We start from the raw sequence: 19,733 nt of genomic DNA, 5'->3' as shown, positions 1-19,733 counted from the left end.
TCGGTGACTTGAGGAGCATCGTGATGGATTTAAATGGGATGATACCAACTGTCTGCAAGGATACAGGGATGGGTGTCTGCCAGGCCCTCTCCAGAAGCTGGAGGAGCCTGCTGCTGAGGCCCGGAGGGGTGGGACTCGTTTCCTTTCCTTTCAGTGCGTTAGCTGTGTGAAAGCTTACTTCTAATTAGTGAATTCAGAACTGAGGGAGTTGTCCCTGAGGGCTGGAAACAAAGCTTCGTTTTTTACAAACGCGCCGCTGAGATGGGCTGCTGTTTTTGCTTAGCCTGTTCTTGGCTGTACAGAGAGGCTGTTTTTGCAGGGTCTGGTAAGCTGCCTGCCCCTTTTCAGGTACAAATACTAGGTGCTGAGAGGTCAGACAAAGCCGCAGCTTTGGTAGGGAGAGCCGGACGTGCTGAGGGTGCAATTTGCAGAGCACCAGCCTCCCAGTGCTCTGGGGATGAAGGATGCTGTGAGTTCACACCTCTGTACACCCGCAGCTTAACTCTGATCCCAAGGCCCTGGGCACGGCGTGGAGCACGGAGGAGCGGGTGGGATAATCTCACAGTGGGACTTCTAGAGTGGGTATGGGAGGGAAGGGGAGAAAAGGCAACGAAGTGATGCAACAAAGGGAAGAGAGCGGCAGGGTTTTTCTGTTCCTTGTTCTGCAATTGCTGCCCGTTCTCTCCCCTACACACATGTGGTTTTCCTTCCTCTCAAGTAGTCTGAGAACTGAGAAACTGGGCCAAGGTAGTCTTGAATTAATCTGCTACCCTCAGATTTAACATTCGCGCAATCGTAACAAAAGTTAGGAAGCAGAGCAGTATTTTTACAGGCCCTTTTTGGAATGGAGCTTCGAGGGAATGGGTTTGGCCACAGCACGTCCTCGTGAGTTTCTATGACTAGAAGTTCACAGACCCCGAGGGTAGCCCAGCTGGAAGGCACCCCCAGGGCTCAGACCGCGTTCCTGTGCCGCCGCCTGGTCGGCGTGCTACAGGACAAACCCACAGCGTGCTGCCTGCAGATGTGACCGGGGAGAGCTGCTGCTTGAGGGCACGGCGTGAGCATGCCCCAGCACTGGGATAAATGTCAGCAGCTGATCTCACTTATTGAGAATGAGTCACACACTCAGCCGTCGCCCTCCACTGAAGCTGGGTGAACGCGCAGTTCTCAGCGATCTGCCTTTGAAACCTTTGATCTCTTGACCTCAGTGTGGATTGTTAGCTGTATGGCTTCTGTAGGAAGAACCAAACTGAACTGTGGCCCAGCTCAAATGCGTGAATTTCAGAGCCTCGGTCTTCTCCTAAAACACTTCTAACAGCAGATCCTGCTCTCTGCCATGAGCTCGTGGAAGCTAATTGCCATCCTGGTGTCTCCCGCAGTGCCGTGACGCGCTGACAACCCGCCAGAAGCTGATTGCCCAGGACTACAAAGTCAGCTACTCGCTGGCCAAGTCCTGTAAGAGCGACCTGAAGAAGTATCGCTGCAACGTGGAGAACCTGCCGCGCTCCCGGGAAGCCAGGCTCTCCTACCTGCTGATGTGCCTGGAGTCTGCTGTGCACAGAGGTACGTGGGCTTGATTCAAGAGATGCGACTTGCTAGGGCGTTGACTTGAAAAGTTTCTGTTGGACGCTCGAGCCAGCACGTATCTATGGTCACCTTCTCCAGGTAACCTTCTGTCAGACTTGGCTTCAGAGGCAGGTTTCCTCCTCGTCATGCTTCTGTTGGTGGTTTTGAAGATTAGAATAGCTGAGACAACCTCTGACACCGACTCCATTGCGTTGGCAAGGAGTTCAGAATGCAAAATAGCAAACCCCACTTGGACCGGTGATGTGTAATTACAAATCCTCCTATTCGCTCTTATCCAAACAGATTTTTTTTCCTCCTTTGTAGTAAGCATTAACTGTGCTGCTGGTTTAAAACACAGAGTAGGCAACTTGTTTATTCGCTCAGGGAACGGCGGAGACGCTCACTCAATGCTGTGCCTCTTGTAAGTTATGTTCTTCCTCTGCACTTCAGTAGCTGGGATAAATGCCTTAACAAAAGCTAAGTAACAGGTGCAGGAGCTGTCTAGAGCGAGGGTGAGTGTGAGAACATTCTTTGTATACACTAAGGTCAGCATGAGCTGGAGAGGTCTGAACGCCACTGACTCCGGCACAGTTGTAGGAGAGCTCTGTACAGCAGGACCACGTTAAAGGTTCCTAGTGAAACTGCCATCATGCGTCGGGTGGCACGCTGTGTCCTCCAGGTCTGCTCTGGGTAACTGTTTTTCCCCTTGGCGTGCAGCTGGTGGCTTATGATTCAGCGGCAGGTCTGCGTGCTGCAGTGCCTCTGGCACGGAGGGAAGAACTGCTGTAACGCTGCAAGCAATCTGCGCGTTTGTGAGTTTGAATAACTCGTCGCTTCTGATTGATGTGGAAATGCGTGCTGTTCTGGGAAGAGTTTTCTTCCTTACCCTGCAGTAGGGCAGGTGCTTTCCTGAATTACTGCTGTTGAGTTATTGACTTCTGCTTTCCCAGGGGAACAGGTTCTGCAGCGTGGCTCACGCTCGTAGCACGGCCCAGGAGGAGCACTTGCTATTCCACACACCTCCACCTGTTTGTGTAATATTGCCTGTCAGCCAGCGTTGCGGCGTAGGACCTGCTTTGCGTGGGGTGGTGTAGACCTATGGAGTAGGTTTGGGGGGGGGGCATAGAGCAAAAGCCATCGTGTTCCTTTTGACTCCCAAACAATCCATCTATGTGGGATTACAGAAGAGCTTATAGCAGATGGAAGGGTTTTATAAGATAGATTTCTATGCTGCAGTTGGTTTGCTAGATGCTTGGTATGCTCTCTTGGTGTTTAGTTTTGGTTTTTGGCTTCCTGCCTGAGCAGGTCTTTGCTGTTGCTCTAAAAACCCTTCCTCAGAGCAGGCGTTCACCCTGCTGTGCGGGCAGAGTCCTTCCCTGGTTACATAGCTTGTAAATCACCACGGGTGTTGTGCAGCGTGAGGACACGGTCCCTGTTCTTTCAAAATCAGATCGAGAATCCTGGTCGAGGATCACTAGCACTGAACCACGGTCTCCTCTTGTCCTAGGTCGGCAAGTGAGCAGCGAGTGCCAGGGGGAGATGCTGGATTACCGGCGCATGCTCATGGAGGACTTCTCCCTGAGCCCAGAAATCATCCTGAGCTGCCGCGGGGAGATCGAGCACCACTGCTCCGGGCTGCACCGCAAGGGCCGCACCCTGCACTGCCTGATGAAAGTCGTGCGCGGAGAGAAGGGCAACGTGGGGCTGAACTGTCAGCAGGCGGTGAGATGCTCTTGTGTCCCTGCAGACCCGAGCTGCTGGGTTGGCAGAGCTGTGGCAGGCAGCGATTTGTCTGCTGATGTTCTGCCTGGCCACAGAGATGGTGCTGCAGGCAGTCCGGCTCCGCTGGGCACCACCGAGCGCTGGAGGCGGCTGTGGAATTGCCGTGGGATGAAGTATGACTTGCTGTCTCGCGGCGCCCTTGAAATGCTTTTTGTTTCCTCAGAAGATGCATTTTGAGTTGGATTGCTCTGGATGTTGTATTTGAACTCCGGCAGTTATTGAGCCCTGAAACCTTGTCCTTGGATGTAAGGTGTAGGGAAACCTGTTAAGTTTTAGAATCATCGTATGGTTAAGGTTGGAAAAGACCTCTCAGATCCCCAGCCCACCCCCACCGTGCCCACTGCCCACGTCCCTCAGTGCCACATCCCCACGGTTCCTGAACACCTCCAGGGATGGTGACTCCCCCCCTCCCTGGGCAGCTGTGCCAGTGCCTCGCTGCTCTTTCTGAGGAAAAATAGTTCCTAACGCCCAACCTGACCCTCCCCTGGTGCAGCTTGAGGCCATCACCATTCATCCCTGTTTTAAAACATTCCCTCTCCCTTCTATTCCTCCTGTGCTCTAACACTGGAAGTGCACAGAATGATCTCCATGCAGGCTCCCACTTGTTTTACTGTTGCTATTTTGCTCAGCTTGGGTGATGGGCACCGGCCTTCGGGGGCAGGCACAGGGTGCTGCTGTGTGGCAGCTTAGCTGCAGCCACTGAAGCAAAGGCTCATTCCTCTCCAAAATACCTTTTTGAAATGAGGTTGATTCTTTTGCCTTTTTTAAACTTCATTTTGGCCCAGATGTGTCCTGTTTCAAAGCAATTACTTAACGCTTGTTCCAGCTCATTAGCGCTGCTTAATGTGATATTATGCTTTTAATACTTAATCCTGTTTTCAATGACCCTTCAACCAATGTATATGAGATGAGCCTGGAAAAGTGACATCATTGCAAAGCTACTGAAGGAGTGCTACTGCTGATGCGGGAACCCAGGGAGGTGCATGCCCTTGACCTCCTGCAGTCTATGGAACCACTATGGTCCATTTTCTCTGTAATTGTAGCTTAAAGCCCAGGGTCAAGATGTTGCCAGTCTGTGTATATTATCACAGACTGAATAGACCTGATAGGAGATTTCCATATTTTTTGGGGAAAAAGAATGTTTGTGGAAATCTCTACAGGTATTTTTTTTTCCAGTTCTCTTAAAATTAGACCATGGCTGTTGTTTCTGTACAATGAGTTAATATAGCAGCAGGGCTTGGTAGTGATTGCCCCTGAAGTTCAGTGATGTGTTCTGGTCCCTGCCAATGGCAACATGAGCAAATTGAATGCTGACTGTATAAAATATGATTTAGTTTTGATTTGCTGCGTTGAAATGAGCTTCCTGCTTTTACTTTTTTTTTCTGGTTAATCTTGTAAGGAAGAGAAAGCAGTTCTGGGCCCATCTCTAGGCACTGGCAGAGTGAAAACCTTGTCCCAGTGCTTTCAGTAGTGTCATTAGGGACACGGATAACGCAATTTGATTCTTTCATAGAATCATTAGGGTTGGAAAAGACCAATCCCCGAGGCCAACCCCAACCCAGCACACCCTGCCCATTGAGCACCTCCCTCAGTGCCACATCCCCACGGCTCTGGGACACCTCCAGGGATGGGGCCTCTTCCACTTGACAGCACCAGAAATACTGAAGCAGGAGGAAGATGCTTGCCTATGTAATGCTCTGACCAGTGTACTTAACCTGTGTCTATAAGCAAATGTCAGCTCTGGGGGCTTATTCTCCCATTCATCCTTGAGGGAGTAATTCCCATCATCGTGCATGATCCTGCTCTGTGTACACACCTGGCGCAGTGATCCCAGTGCTGTGCGTGCAGAGCGCTGCCCGACTGTCAGGCTGTGTTCACACCAGCAGGACGTGGCCGTGTTCTTCTCCTTGCTCAGTGAACTTGCCTGACGTTGGTGAAGGACGTGCCACTTCTCATTTCTCCATCTGATTGCAGTGTACTCCTGTCACTGGATGGATCCTAAACTGCCTTCTGTTTGACCCCTGCCAGTCACGGGGGAAAAAAAAAACAAACCCTTTTCTGTGTGTTCTCTGAAAATATCCCAGGACTTCTTGATTCAACAGTCAGTGCCTGCTGGGCAGCATCCTTCTGAGCTGCCTGCATGCCATAGGCTGAGGCTGGGCATAACTAGCTTCAACTCAAGGAATCCCGTGTTCCTCCCAAGCACTGTCTTGATTACAAGCTTCCTACTGGATAAATAGCACTAGCTTTCATTTTCTCTGGTTCTCTGATGCTTTTTCTCCCTCTGTGCTTTGTGATGCTAGGGCTGCGCCCCTGAAAGTTTGCTGGCCGGTGTTTAGGTGCAAGCTTTGAAGGAAGGAGGATAAAATTGTGAGTGTGCTTTTGATTTAGCTGGGCTGAGGACTGGTGACAAGAATCATTAAGGAAGTGCCAAGGTGGTAGCAGCGCAGCCCGTTTGATGTTGGCGTGCAGTTGCCTTCGAAGCAAGCTCCCTTTTTTTGCTCCGAGTTTGTCAGCTGCAAGTGTTTGCCTGTAGAACAGCAGTACAAGGCTGGCTGGGGCTGTTCAGTCTCTGCGAATTCAGAGCTCGGTGGGAAACGTGTGGGGCTGAGTATGACCTTGGGAGTGGAAAGCTGCCTCTTCCCAAAGCCAATGGATGGAGTGCGTTTGAGTTTCCATCCCTCCCTCCAGCAGATGCTTCCCAAATTCGTGTTTGGAGGCCGCGGGCTGTGTGAAGCCCCATCCTGAGTCTGACTTGGAAGCTTAGTGCTGTGGATGCTGAATGAGGTTTCCCTTTTCTTACATACATTAACAGGGCACCAGTTTTATGCCTCCCTGTTTTTTTTTCTCTCCATACGTAACAGTAAGTGTTGTACTGTAGATGTAACTATAGCTCCCCTGCCTTCGAAGAGCTAGGGAAGACAGGACCCCCGAGGAAGGGCTGCAGCATGGGGCAGCAGATCACGACGCTTTATCCTGTGTTTCAGTGGGGCTGCTGGGTCTCCTCTATGTATGTATATACCTACTTAGGTTTCCTCTCTGTGACTTCTTCCAGCTCCAAACGCTGATTCAGGAGACGGACCCCGGTGCAGATTACCGCATCGACCGAGCCCTGAACGAGGCCTGCGAGTCCGTCATACAGACCGCCTGCAAGCACATACGGTCCGGGGATCCCATGTAGGTGCCTCTCACTTACTGCTGGGTTACAACAAGCCGTGAAAGGCTCGCTTAACCAAGCGGGCCCGTGCTGCGCAGACCAACATCTCCTGTATCTTCAGGTCTGATGGTATCGTCTCCTGAACTAGGCTCTACATCAAATATTCCTTCTGATTTTGTCACGTCTCGGTTTGGCTGAGACAGCTGAAAGGGTGGAATGGGAGGGTATAAATGTGGTGTGTTGATGTTCCTCCTCTTAGTGAAGGAGGAGGAAGATCATCTTCACTGCGTTAGAACGTCTTACGTACGGTTTGTTGGGAAGCCTGACTTGGCAGCACCAGCTATTACAAGGAAGCTCAGTCTCTTTCTTACCTTTTCTCCTTCTGGTTTCAGGATTCTGTCCTGCCTGATGGAGCATCTGTACACGGAAAAGATGGTAGAGGACTGTGAGCATAGGCTCCTGGAGCTCCAGTATTTCATATCTCGTGACTGGAAGTGAGTACTGTACAACGAGGTTTATCCTCACTTGATGCTTGTATTTAGTGTCTGTACACATTAGTAACTCCTTGCAAAACAGCATTGTGTAGCCCTTGCTCAAAGGAGACAGAACTGCTAAACATTCCAGGTCTGGAGGGCCTTTGTACCCGTCTAGAACAGGAGAAGCAGCAGCTGGTTACAATAGCAGTTAGTTTTTTTAACTTAAATTAGGCGTTCGCCTAAAAGAAATGATACAACCCCAAGAGGTTTCTCCAGGTTTGAGCTCTGAAATTCAATGCATCTTTATTTAAAAGAATTTTCTCCGGCCGCAGTGAAGCTGAAGGTCACTTTGTGTGTAGGTGGCAGCCAGACTTATCTGCTGTGAGTGCTACAGAATGGGAGCTATGAGAATAAAGTGTTAAGATCAACAAACGGCTGCTGTGGTGGGAGGCTCCCTGCTCCTGTTTCTGCCTTGCTTCGAGTCCTGTAGGTGTGATGGCAGCCTGTGGAGTGATGTCATTCCCTCTGGAGCATAACTTCTTCAACTTCTCCATGAAAACCTGGCAGTGCTTTGTTTGAAATGTCTGCGGAGCCTTTTGTACCTGTGTGGGTTAAGGTGACTGGGAGTGAGGTATGCATTTGTTAAACACGAGGAACGAGGAAAGAATAAATGCTTGGCTTTTCTTGGTCAAGAGGTGAAGAAGCTGAATACACCAGATGGAATTGCTGCCAGAAATGCTACCAGCAATAACTGTTCTGAATGACCCTGAGGGGTGCGAGGCGAGGAGTCATGGGCCTCCACTGCTGCACAGGGTGTTCAATAGGACATGAAGAAAATCTGACTCACCGCTGTACCTGTGGGCAGCATTGGCAGCAGTTAAGAGCTGATAAGCATTGTGAACTTTCTCCATCCAAAATAGACGAGGCTTCGTGGACCACAGAATTTATGGCTTCGTGGCTGCTTGCTGGTCACCTCGATGGCTGCCTCTGCAGGCAGACAAGAATACTTAATTTTTTTCCTGCTTTTCCCATCATTGCTGGTTCTCATGCTTCTGCCATGTTTCCAGCAGGTAATTTATTGAGTCAAACTGGTGACTGAAAGAAGGAAAACAGTATTTGCATTTTGTTGGGAGTAAAGATGATTCTAATTCCTCTTGTAGGCAGGGCATCTTGGCTCCCCTTTCTCATTCAGCTCCTGTTCCCTGGAGCTGGCTGAGATAAGCTGCTTTATTCAATGCCTAGCATAGATGTACAATAGGAAAACCGTAACATTTTTATTCTACTTTTATCATTCTGCATAATTTGGTCCAGCAATATGACTTGATGTTTGCCTTCTAAAGTGCTAGAGAAATCTGGAGCTCCCCTTTTGGAAAGCTGGGCATGCCTCTCCCTTAACCTTAATGTCATTAGACACTGTCCTCAGAAATCTGCTCGTGCAGTCTTCTCATATGCAAAAATAAGGGATGCTGAGTCTTCAGTTCGCTCAAGTCCATAGCAGACAACTATCTGCACTCAGGTTTTTATGAAACTAGTGTTTCAAAATGGCCAGGTTGGATGAGGCCCTGGGCAACCTGGGCTGGTACCAGATGTGGAGGCTGGTGGCCCTGCCTGTAGCAGGGGGGTTGGAACCTGACGATCCTCGGGGTCCCTTCCAACCCAAGCCATTCTGTGATTCAGTACGAAGCATGTGTAAGAATGGGGACGTACCTGCTTTCCTGTTGCTGTAGCTCATCCAGGAGAAGATTGCTTTTCTTGTGTGTCAGCGTTTGGCTGGCATGCTGTGGGAGAGAAAGGGAGGTGCTTCAGGAAGCATTGAGGGTTAGATCTGTAATTAAAGGCCTTAACGTCTTTTTGCAGGATTAGGGAGTTGATTCTAAATAGAGTGAGGGGAATTCTGCTGTTCAGACAGCGCTGTGCCGGTGTTTGAAACGCGTCATGGATTTTTTTCCCCTCAAAAGCATTTCAGAATATGGGCAACACCACGGGTTTGAGCGGGGGGGAAGCGGCAGCGTGGGTGACGCTCTCTGTGTCTGCAGGTTGGACGTGGTCCTCTACCGGAAGTGCCAGGGCGATGCCTCCCGCCTCTGCCATACCCACGGCTGGAACGAGACCAGCGAGCTGATGCCCCCGGGGGCTGTGTTCTCCTGCTTGTACAGGCATGCCTACCGCACAGAGGAGCAAGGGCGGAGGGTGAGTGCTGGCCTGCAGCCCGCTGCTGTTCCGTCTGTGCCGTGCTGCCCGTGCCACACGCTGCAAGCACTCTCAAAACCTTGTTACAGGGATTTACCGTTGGTGTTTCTTGCTCTAGTTCGGACGTCCAGCTCCTTGAGCGTGCCCTGCAGGGCCGTGTTACTGTTCTGAGGAGGCAGAATGGCCACGTCAGGATGTGTCAGTTGCCCAGTGTGTGCTGACAGCCCCCTGCGTGTATCATGCGTCCTCCTCCTGGTCTTTCCAAAGTGTAATGTGATTCCTTACAGACAGCTAGCATAGCTGCACAATTGGTTTTGTGCTGAAGGGCTTTCTGAGCCTAGCTGTTTTAGGCTGTTTCTAATTGAATTTTGAATTGAATGCAGCTTCGGATTATAGTCTCTTAAATTCTTCCTATTGATGCAAAACATGCTTTCAGTTCTTTGGAGCGTGCTCTGCTGGTCAGTGTGCTTTTGCTGGCTTTAGAGAAGACGGTAGGGATCTGACTTGCTGCCCTGCAGTCTGAAGATCCACCATAATCACATCTGTCGGCTTCGGAGGTGCTCTTTTCAGGTCTGCTGCCCTCTCGTGCCTCTGTCGAGGCATTCCCTTGAAGTCAGCTGGGTGCTCGCTTCCCTTTCTTCTGCCATTGTACTGTGTGCAGCCCCTCGGAGTCTGTGGGGTTACACAGCAGGCTGGCTTGAAAAGGAATTTTGCAGTTGGATGTAAAAGTTCTATTGTGGCAGAGGTCGGGTATTGATTGGCAGCGTCATCTCTCTTTTAGGAATATCTTTTTTTTTAATTAGTGTGCTGAGTGGAGACTTTCTAATTCCATTTTTATGTTAGGGCTGGCCAAAAAAATCAATAGCCACTCTGCCACTAATATCAAAGAGAGAAAAGGCTTTTAACTGTTTGTTTATTTATTGGAAGATGGGCTAAGGGAGCAGCTGTTGTTTTGAAAGGTAGTGTTTGAATGCAAACTCAACAGAAGTCCTATCTCCACTTTTTTTGCAGTGCTAGGTAGGACACACTGGGAGTTAAGTGTATGAAGTTTTAAGCTTCAAACACTGCACTTCAGTTCTGTCCAGCACCGTACCAATAGCCCTTGGTTTCCTACAAGTGGTCTCTTCCTCAGCCTTGAATGCCAGCTCTGCTGTGCTGCAGTGGGCACTGCTGGAAAGATTTTGTAGCTGGGCTATGTTGCCTCATTCTGGGCTTCTGGTTTTGAGCCATTCTGACTTTCTTCTCCACGGGCTTGGAATGAAGGGAGCGATGTGACACGTAGTCCAAAATGTGTGCTCAGTGCTCTTTGCCCTCTTTGCAGCTATCGCGGGAGTGCAGAGCAGAGGTGCAGCGGATCCTCCACCAGCGTGCCATGGATGTGAAGCTGGACCCGGCCCTGCAGGACAAGTGCATGATCGACCTGGGGAAGTGGTGCAGTGAAAAAACAGAGACGGGGCAGGTGCTGTACACAGAACAACCGTGGCTCTGTTTGCAAGGCTGGAAGGGTGGGAAGGGCACAGGATGGGGGAGACGCAGGAACTTTGTGTAGCTGGCTATCTCTTTAGAGCCAAGAGTGTATTAAAAATGCGTGCAGTTTGAAACAGAATGTACCCTAGGCTGGGGCTGAGTCATTGAAGAAGCTTTGCACCAACAGTGTGGCTTCAGTAGGTTCAAGCATGAGTGGAACAAAATGAGGAAAGGGGATAGTTAACAAGAAGAACTTTATAGAAGCAACCCCACCCTGACTCTTATTTGTAATATTCTATTACAAGCTTGACATTTCCCACATAAACTTTATCCTATTCCCATTTGGCAAACACTGCCATACTTCCTGTGTTTATACAGAGCTGAGCTAACATCTGCTGCTCTTTAACAAAGTTTCAACGAATACTTTCATGTTGAACTGTTCTGCCCTAGCATGGCTGGAGGGAAGGAGCCATTAACAGCAGATGCCGTAGAGTGTAGGCCTTTGTCTTTTTGTCACAGATTGGTAATTAACCCCTCATTAAGGCTGTGCCAAGGGCACATGAGATGCGACATACCAGAAGTGAAAGTGCATCGCACAGCTTTTGAGAACAAGCAGTAATGTTTTAGATCCATGTTCTCAGTCATTGCTACGAACATACCCACCCCCCTGTAAAGCAAAGCAAAACCAACACAAAAGGCATTAAAGGAGCTTTGTGGCTGCCAAAAGAAGGGCATTTCTGCGTGTTGTGATATCTCAGGCCCTGATTGTGATCTTGGATGCTCAGACCTTACGTTGAAATGTCTGTTTTGATAGGAACTGGAATGTCTTCAGGACCACCTTGATGACTTGGTGTCTGATTGCAGAGACATAGTGGGAAATCTGACTGAGCTGGAGTCTGAGGTGAGCAGTTTCCACTGTGGGATGGAGGGAAGAGCACATGGGGTTGAATGTGCCAGTTTGACAGTACTTAGAAAATAAAAGGGTAGCTGCAGAAATGCAGATTTCTGGGGTTAAGCATAGAAAAGCACTGCTATCCTTCTTCCCCCCATGCATTGTTAGTTTTCATGGGGAGCCCTTGAGGGGGAGAACTGAGCAGCAGGTAAGGATTGCAAGCAGGAGAAGTGCCATCAGCAGCCTAAAAGGGCTTATGGTAAAGAAGCTTTGCATAGGTAAACTCACGTTTAGTACAAGTCAAAATACGTTCAGGGACTTTGGTTTTTTGTTCTGCTTGCAAGTAATTTTGAGTACCATATTGCAGCCACCCTCTGGGTCCCAAGTAGTTTGCACGCAGTAGCTGCCACTTAGGACATTCAGTTTTCCAGTGATGCCCACAGCTCTGCTTATTTTGTGGACCTGCATGTTTGAGTATCTTGCCCCAGACTGTTTCTTGTACCTCTTACCTAGGGGTGTTGTTCCCTAGGGGATGCTTCCTTCCAGTAGTAACAAAATGGAACTATCAGAACTAGAACTCAGAACTACTGTTAATCTGGAATTCCTGCTTAAGTGTTGGATGCTTTCTAGTGCTGGAGTATCCAATTTGGAGGAAATGGGCTGAATTATCCAAGCAGTGAATTGTTACCTGTGGAGACCAGGCTGTTCCCTTAATCTGGAAGGCTTGTCTTGCATTTACTGCACTGTTGGGACCCGAGCATTCGCATAACTGAAGGGTGAGGCCGTCTGGACTGCATCTGAACAAAGCCTTCTAAACTGGTTCCAGTTTAACCTGTACCAGTTTTTTTCAGAGCTATTTTTTCCCTTGCCTGTATACCGTGAACATGAAATATGGCCTGTTTTCTGCAGGACATTCAAATTGAAGCCTTGCTGATGAGAGCGTGTGAGCCCATTATCCAGACGTTCTGTCACGTGAGTACTCAGTACGAATATCCTTGGGGAAGAACACTGTGGGAAAGGTTAGTTCTTAATACTCTTGATATGCCTTCTGCATTTCAAAGGTAAAATCAGAAATAAGCAGTTGCAAAAGTCCTCAGTAGGAAAAACCCACAGCCTTCCAACAAGGTTTTGTAGTTCCGTGTGGTACTTCTTCCTGCTGTAGCACAAAAGCTGGAGTTTGAAGATTAAAATTGCCCTGTGAGTGGGAAAGTTGCTTTTCACAGTTGATTGGAAATTAAACTTCTTTCCTTCCTCCTGCCTCGAGCAGTGTGTCGAGCCATTCCTCTATGTGCAGCTGCTCGCCTTGCTGAAATAGCTTCCTACATTGCTCTAGGACTGAGTAATTAAAGAGCGGTGAGAGCACCTAACTTAATACCTCATGTGAGCACTGCATCTCTGCATTATGTCCTGAGTTTAAAGCATGCATGCATCTGAGATGGTTCTTCTCTGAACTGCGTCTCTAAGCGCTCTCGTGGTCAGTGTGCAGGGAGTGTAAGCTCACAAGAGAGATTTGTAAATCCCCTTGCTCTCACTTATTTCTGGGGTGCAGTGGGCTGACGGAGCGTGAAAACCCTGACTTGTCAGGGTAGCTTGTTTTTAAGCCTTTCATCTGTCCTGCAGGAGGTTGCTGATAACCAGATTGATTCTGGGGACCTGATGGAGTGCCTGATACAGAACAAACACCAGAAGGAAATGAACGAAAAGTGTGCCATTGGAGTTACTCACTTCCAGCTGGTAAGCAGTGCTTTTCTATGCTATCAGTGGGAGCTGGTTGCGTTTGAGGGTGTTGGCAGGAATGAGCTGATGATGAAACCCTTTCCTTTCTTTGAGATTGATTTCCAGCTGTATTGAGGTTGCTTTTGTGAATTCAGACGGTGGTACTTGTGTGCCTGGTTGTAAGCAGTCACTTCTGGAATGGTTTCTTCTCCAGGCCTCCTCCCCCCTGGCATGTGCTGGAGGGGCCCTTGCTTCTTCAGTGGAGCAGCATCCCTGTGACATCCACAAGAACAAGCTGTGGCCAGAGGCGTTGGCTAATTGTTTTACTCGAGTGTTCTTTCAGGCAGCGTGTGTGATTTTTCTCCGTGTGACCAAAAATCTCCCGTTTCTTGTCACTCCTGCAGGTTCAAATGAAAGACTTCAGGTTCTCCTACAAGTTCAAAATGGCTTGCAAGGAGGATGTGCTGAAACTTTGCCCCAACATCAAAAAAAAGTACGTAGTGCCTAACCAGGCAGCAGCCTAACTGTGTGAGCAGGTCAGAAAGTCGCAGGAAAAGGGTATTTCATGACGAGGCAGAAAGCATGGGCTTCCTCTGAAGGCTGACTTCTGTGTGGTGTTGCTGGTTTGTTCATTTCAGTGGAAAGCTTTTAGCATCCCCCTCCAATGATGCAAGGCTAAATTACACACAGAGTCAGTCCTGTTCCTGGGTGGCAAGGCTACTTGCAGTTTATGGCATAAATGCCCTTCTCACAGTGCAAAAGAATTGCTTGCAGTGCTGCGTAGATATCCACCTTTATTTTGCATTTCTGAGGTTTAGTGGTTGTAGTTCAGCTTTTCTGAGGTGCTCGGTGACTTTAAGAGCACGGGTCTTGCTGGGCAGGAGCTGTGCTGGGATGTTGAATGCATTACTGCATCTGTTTGTTTAGATTGCCATTAGATATCAGATTCAGGGGCTTTAATTGTGATCCCATTACTCCATATGGGGCTGCCCCAATAGATGCTCAGGATCCCTGAGGTTCTTGGGATCAGTTATATAGTTATATATAGGTTCTTGGGATCAGTTTCTCAATCTTGGCTGATCACAGTGGAGCGTACGTGGGTTAAAAACCTTTCTTCTTCTCTGCAGGGTGGATGTAGTGATCTGTCTGAGCACAACGGTGCGCAATGACACTTTGCAGGACGCCAAGGAGCACAGGGTATCTCTGAAGTGCCGCAAGCAGCTGCGCGTGGAGGAGCTGGAAATGGTAAACGTGTGAAACTCGTGGTCTGCCTGCTCTTCTAGCAAGGTCTTTCAGTCACAGCCCCCTGGTTTGTCCACCCTGGAAAAAAAAATGAAGCCCGTTTGTACGGTGTATCTCATTTATTTGTTCCACTGTTCTTACAACACCGGGCTCAGTTGACCTTGGCAGTGAAAAATAATGATTGTCTGCTTCAGTGCCTTCACTGCAGGCTCGCGAAGGCTGAGAAAACTAAGTGGTCATTGGAATTTCAGCTAGCAGGGATGATGTTGAGTGTTCGGTAGCAACGTGCTACACGTGCTTGTGTCCTTGCACGTCCTCTTGGAGCGAGTATGAGCTTCGTTTTACGGACTGAGGAGAGGAGAACAGATGAGTTGCCTTGAATCCAGCTGCTCTGAGCTGCTGTGTATGTAACTAGGAGTAGCATGCAAGGCCGCCTCTGAACTTCCTGCTGCAGTACTGGCAGCAGCAAGCTCTTTGTTTGGGCATCACTTAAAGCAGGAAGCTCCATTCGCATCCTCAGTCCCCCAGCAGATGGATGGCTGCAGCATGCTCCTCCAGCTTTCACCTGAGCTTTTAGCTGGCTCAGCCCTTTGTGTTGATGCCCTTTTAGGAGGAGCCTGGGAAACAACTTCTTACCTCTAGCATTGTGTTTTAAACAACAACAAAAAAAAACCAGTCACCATACAAAACTGATCCCCTGCGTGGATTTGCAAAGTTGAATTCCTGTTGACATTTCTTACCCTCAGGACCCCTTTAAATCAAAGCTGCTGACCTCCCTTGGTGACAGCTACTTCCTTTTTTGTAAGCAGGTGGCTCTGTTTAAACTATATTAGTCCCAGGTAAAAGTTTGTACTGTAATCTCTCCTGCAGACTGAGGATATCAGACTGGAACCAGAACTCTACGAGGCTTGTAAAAGTGACATCAAGAATTACTGCCAAAACGTTCCCTATGGCAATGCTCAGGTAATGGATCGCCTGACTAATTTGCAATTTAATTTTTGCTTTTGCTTCAGGATTGTTTTTTTTTAGATCACTTCTGCCTCTCCTCGCAGGCGTAGGTTCTCATTTGGATATCACTGAAATCTTATTTTGGAGTGTTAATTTTTTTTTTCTGCCAGCTCCCAAGCGTTCAGTACTGCGTGAATGCATTGCTGTGAGCATGCACAATTAACACGTTCATGCTAATTGAAAGCTCTTAGCTGCTGGTGACTGCAAATGTTGCTGAAGGTTTCGTAGGTATGATCTGCAAGATGAGGTCTGGGGTTTAGGAGCAGGTCCAGGTCTCCTTCATTTCATTCCATTTATTTGTGGGAAAAGATGAACTTGAAGCAAGTGGTGGAAATCAGCACTGGTAACGAAATCCAGGCATCGTAAACTTAACTGCACTGGTGGGTGGAGGTGGTAAGCCAACAGGGGAGCACAGAGGTGGACTGGAGCAGCATAGGGCGGAACCATGCCAACAGCACGCCTGTCCTGGGTGTAATTGTGTTGTAGATCATAGAATGCCTGAAAGAAATCAAGAAGCAGTTGAGTACCCGGTGCCACCAGAAGGTGTTCAAGCTGCAGGAGACAGAGATGATGGATCCAGAACTGGACTACACGCTGATGAGAGTCTGCAAGCAGATGATCAAGGTGACGGGTGGTGTGCTGGCTCCAGGGGGTGAGGTTGGGATATGGAAGTGGCTTGGACCAACAGTTGTGGACTTCCCATAGGCTTCTTAGGAAATGTCCGTGTTGTTTCAGTGTGATTGCTTTTATGCAAGTCATCAGATTCTCAACTCTGAATCAGGTTTCTTCAGGGTTCTTCCCTCTTAACTTCCTCTAAATATCAGGTCAAAGCCTGTGCACTGGTAGATGTGCCTTCAAGTGCCAGCAGAATTGAGGAGGGTCTGTGCTGAGGCCTCCAATACGGCTCGTGCAGTCGCTCCACTTGCTGTCTATTGCATTGTCTTTTAAGCACGGTGGAGAAGCTGTGATTACAGAGAGGGGTAGCATCTTCAGCTCACTGCTGGTGCCTGCAGATTTTCATCAGGCAAAAACCGTGCGGAAACCTGCTTGCTTAAAGTCAGAAATGCTGTCTTAAAGGTGTACCATCTTCTTGCAAATATGTGCTGTGGAAAATAAAAGCAAATGTGTCTTAATGCTACCAACACAAGCCTCAGGCTGGAAGCAAGTCAGGAGTATATGGCTTGGTGCTCACCCCGTAAGCACGGGTATTCATTCCTGTGGGCACCTTAGGGACTGGCACTGTTCTTAATAGGAGATGCTGGGGTTAGGGAGCATGGAGTTCTCTGTACATCTGGGTTGAGTGCGTGGTTGTTCTCTTCCACGAGTATCCACGTTTTCAGGTGTTTAGTGATGGAACTTGCACTTTTTTTTTTTTTTGCAGCGTTTTTGTCCAGAAGCAGACTCAAAAAATATGCTGCAGTGTTTGAAACAGAACAAGAACAGTGAAGTGATGGACCCTAAGTGCAAGCAGATGATAACCAAGCGCCAGATCACACAGAACACAGGTACTCCCTTCTGAAAAAAGACCCTAAGTGTCTGCTGGAGCCGATGAGCCATCTGTGTGGCTGGAGGAGTGCTGGCCTGGCTTCTTATGCAGGTGTCAGTGCACACACTTAGCTTTGTTCTGCCAGGTTCTTGAGCGCTGGCATGCAGGGCTGCTTTACTCCCGAAGCACCACTTGCCTCGCTAGTGAATGAGTGGAAAACTGTTGTTTTATCCCCCAAATTAAATCTGTGGGGAAGAACAGTGTAACTTGGGAAACGTTCTACGACGTGAGGAGATGTGCTCTCTAACGTTCTGTCATCTTTCCTGGTTAGATTACCGCTTAAATCCGGTACTGAGGAAGGCCTGCAAAGCAGACATACCGAAATTCTGCCAGAATATCCTGAATCGAGCTAAGGATGATACAGAGCTGGAGGGACAGGTCATCTCCTGCCTGAAGCTGAAGTACGCAGACCAGGTGAGTAGTGCTGAGGCAAGCCAATTAGATTGTGCAGGCTTGTGCTGAGCAGCTCTCGCCGAATAACAAATTGCATTCATAGTGCCTTCAGTATACGTCATATGTACACAGAAGTGGGTTTTTATGCCCCTGCACAGCAGGCAGGGAATACACAGGTTAAAATGCGGGGTGATTGACTTACGAAAATGAAGGTGATTGAGTGGGTTAATGACTTTCTCCGCTCAATAGCGTCTCTCTCCAGACTGCGAGGACCAAATTCGAGTGATAATCCAGGAATCAGCTCTTGATTATCGACTGGATCCCCAGCTTCAGATGCACTGTTCTGAAGAGGTAAAAGCAGCAGCTCTGCAGTCGCTTATTCGGGATGAAAACTCCATTCATGTCACATGAAGTCCCTTCTTAATTGGTGCTTGTGACTGAGAAAAACACTGCTTTCTTTTTTTTCTTCTGGTCTTATCAAGCTTATCCTGAATACAGTCAGATTTGAGCTTTCACTTTTAACAGCCTAAATAAGCCACGTCTCAAGTGTTGCTTGTGTCTCTGTGCTGTCTTCCTTCCTGCCTTCCTCTTGGTGTAGCAACATGGGCTACTTGCTGTTGGGTTAAGTTTATGCATTATTGAGTGCATTACATTTGGCTCAGATTTTTGGGTGGGAAAGTAACTTGTGTTCCCTAGCTACCCTCTCATGAACTAATGTATCGAGATATCAAAGGCACAAGTATTGTCATTAACTGCTGATTCATTAAAATGCCTTCTTCGAAATAGATTTCCAGCTTGTGTGCTGAAGAAGCGGCAGCTCAGGAGCAGACTGGGCAGGTGGAAGAATGCCTGAAAGTGAACCTACTGAAAATAAAAACCGAAATGTGCAAGAAGGTAAAGGAGATGTGCTGGATGAGCTCTGAAAGGCATCTCACCCCTGCAGTAGCCGGTGTTCCTAAGTATTTTTCTAGATCACAACCCCAGCCGTGTTACAGCCAGCGTGAAGCAAGTGTGTACTCACTTTGCATTTTAGACCAGCGTGGTTATTTTAGTGAAGATAACTGTGCTTACCCTCCTAAAGCAGAACACTTAATACAGACTAAAACAGCGTTTGTACCTTTATCCAGCAACAGTGTTGTTCTGCATGGTCCTGGATTGGAGAAGGTGGTGCACCTTTCAGAAACGTGGAGCAGTAGGATCTGTGCTGTTCTGTTCTCTCCTTTTTTTTGTTGTTGTTTGAGATGTGCTTGCAATTTCTCCCTCCCCAGGAAGTGCTCAACATGCTGAAGGAAAGCAAGGCAGATATCTTTGTGGACCCAGTGCTGCACACAGCCTGTGCCCTGGACATTAAACACCACTGTGCTGCTATTCCTCCAGGGAGAGGACGCCGTAAGTGCTTGTGCTTTCCTCGTGCAACCTCAGAGCCCTGAGGGCCTTAAGCTGAGTTTTTGTACCAGCCTTATCTTAAGTACCAGATATTTCTGCTGTTTTTTGGTGGGTAATGGGCTGGAACTGCTGCAGAGGTGGTCGGTGCCTCTGGATGAGGGGTGTATGAAAAAGTGTTCAGTCCTCCCTTCCGCCCGAGGCAGGATCAGTTCTTCAATCGTAATGTCGTATCCTTGCAGCCTGCCATTTTTAAAGAGAACATGTTATGTTCCAGTATTCACGTGATTACTGAAAAAAGCATGACACCAGCTCCGTAATCCTCCTGTAGAATCATTGCTTGAGTTCAAAATGAGTGAGTGGACTCAATTTTTCAGTGATACGTATCTTCACCCTGTAGCAGCTTCGTGCAGGATGCAGCTCTCCAGCTTATGGCCGTGCTATAGTAGGCTGCACCAAAGGTTTCCCTGGGACTAAGCTGCTTCTCTTAGAGAAGCAAATCACTTTGGTTTCACAAGATTTACTCTTGGCCAATCCCTCTGATTCTTCTTTGTTCCTGTCGGTATTTGCCCACGGTTTGCTTTTTGTTTCAGTACATTTGACAGGTAAAATTAATTCCCTTCAAAGGGAAGACAGGGCTCTGCATGCAATTCGTCAGCCTCGCTGGTCTGTTTAGGAAGCTGAGCAACCATCAGCCTTACGTAGAGCTGAACTGTCCCTTTCTAGCAGCCTTTCCATAGCATATTGTTGAAGCCACTGTTGCTGTTTTGTAACGCCATCTTCTCTACGTTACAGAAATGTCGTGCTTAATGGAAGCTTTGGAAGACAAGCGTGTGAGGTTGCAGCCTGAATGCAAGAAGCGCCTTAACGATCGTATTGAAATGTGGAGCTATGCTGCAAAGGTGAGTGTGTAAC

At 48.4% G+C, this 19,733-nt stretch overlaps 1 protein-coding gene across 7 annotated transcripts in view; it reads left to right on the top strand.

Annotated features, from left to right (window-relative positions):
- Positions 1-19,733, top strand: part of GLG1 (golgi glycoprotein 1) — a 61,573-nt gene that overhangs the window by 37,395 nt on the left and 4,445 nt on the right. For all 7 annotated transcript variants that reach the window (XM_021408330.1, XM_021408333.1, XM_021408334.1 and 4 more), the window contains exons 7-25: positions 1,380-1,563; positions 3,074-3,288; positions 6,404-6,525; positions 6,898-6,999; positions 9,018-9,171; positions 10,493-10,630; positions 11,453-11,539; positions 12,440-12,502; positions 13,151-13,264; positions 13,651-13,739; positions 14,374-14,491; positions 15,359-15,451; positions 15,983-16,120; positions 16,878-17,001; positions 17,314-17,456; positions 17,685-17,786; positions 18,222-18,329; positions 18,704-18,824; positions 19,614-19,720. In XM_021408330.1, coding sequence (XP_021264005.1) covers positions 1,380-1,563; positions 3,074-3,288; positions 6,404-6,525; positions 6,898-6,999; positions 9,018-9,171; positions 10,493-10,630; positions 11,453-11,539; positions 12,440-12,502; positions 13,151-13,264; positions 13,651-13,739; positions 14,374-14,491; positions 15,359-15,451; positions 15,983-16,120; positions 16,878-17,001; positions 17,314-17,456; positions 17,685-17,786; positions 18,222-18,329; positions 18,704-18,824; positions 19,614-19,720 — 2,322 coding nt within the window. The remainder of the gene's footprint in view (positions 1-1,379; positions 1,564-3,073; positions 3,289-6,403; positions 6,526-6,897; positions 7,000-9,017; positions 9,172-10,492; positions 10,631-11,452; positions 11,540-12,439; positions 12,503-13,150; positions 13,265-13,650; positions 13,740-14,373; positions 14,492-15,358; positions 15,452-15,982; positions 16,121-16,877; positions 17,002-17,313; positions 17,457-17,684; positions 17,787-18,221; positions 18,330-18,703; positions 18,825-19,613; positions 19,721-19,733) is intronic.

This window comes from Numida meleagris, chromosome 10, assembly GCF_002078875.1.
Source record: "Numida meleagris isolate 19003 breed g44 Domestic line chromosome 10, NumMel1.0, whole genome shotgun sequence".
Classification (NCBI taxonomy): domain Eukaryota; kingdom Metazoa; phylum Chordata; class Aves; order Galliformes; family Numididae; genus Numida; species Numida meleagris.
This window is presented reverse-complemented; position numbering and strand designations above follow the sequence as displayed.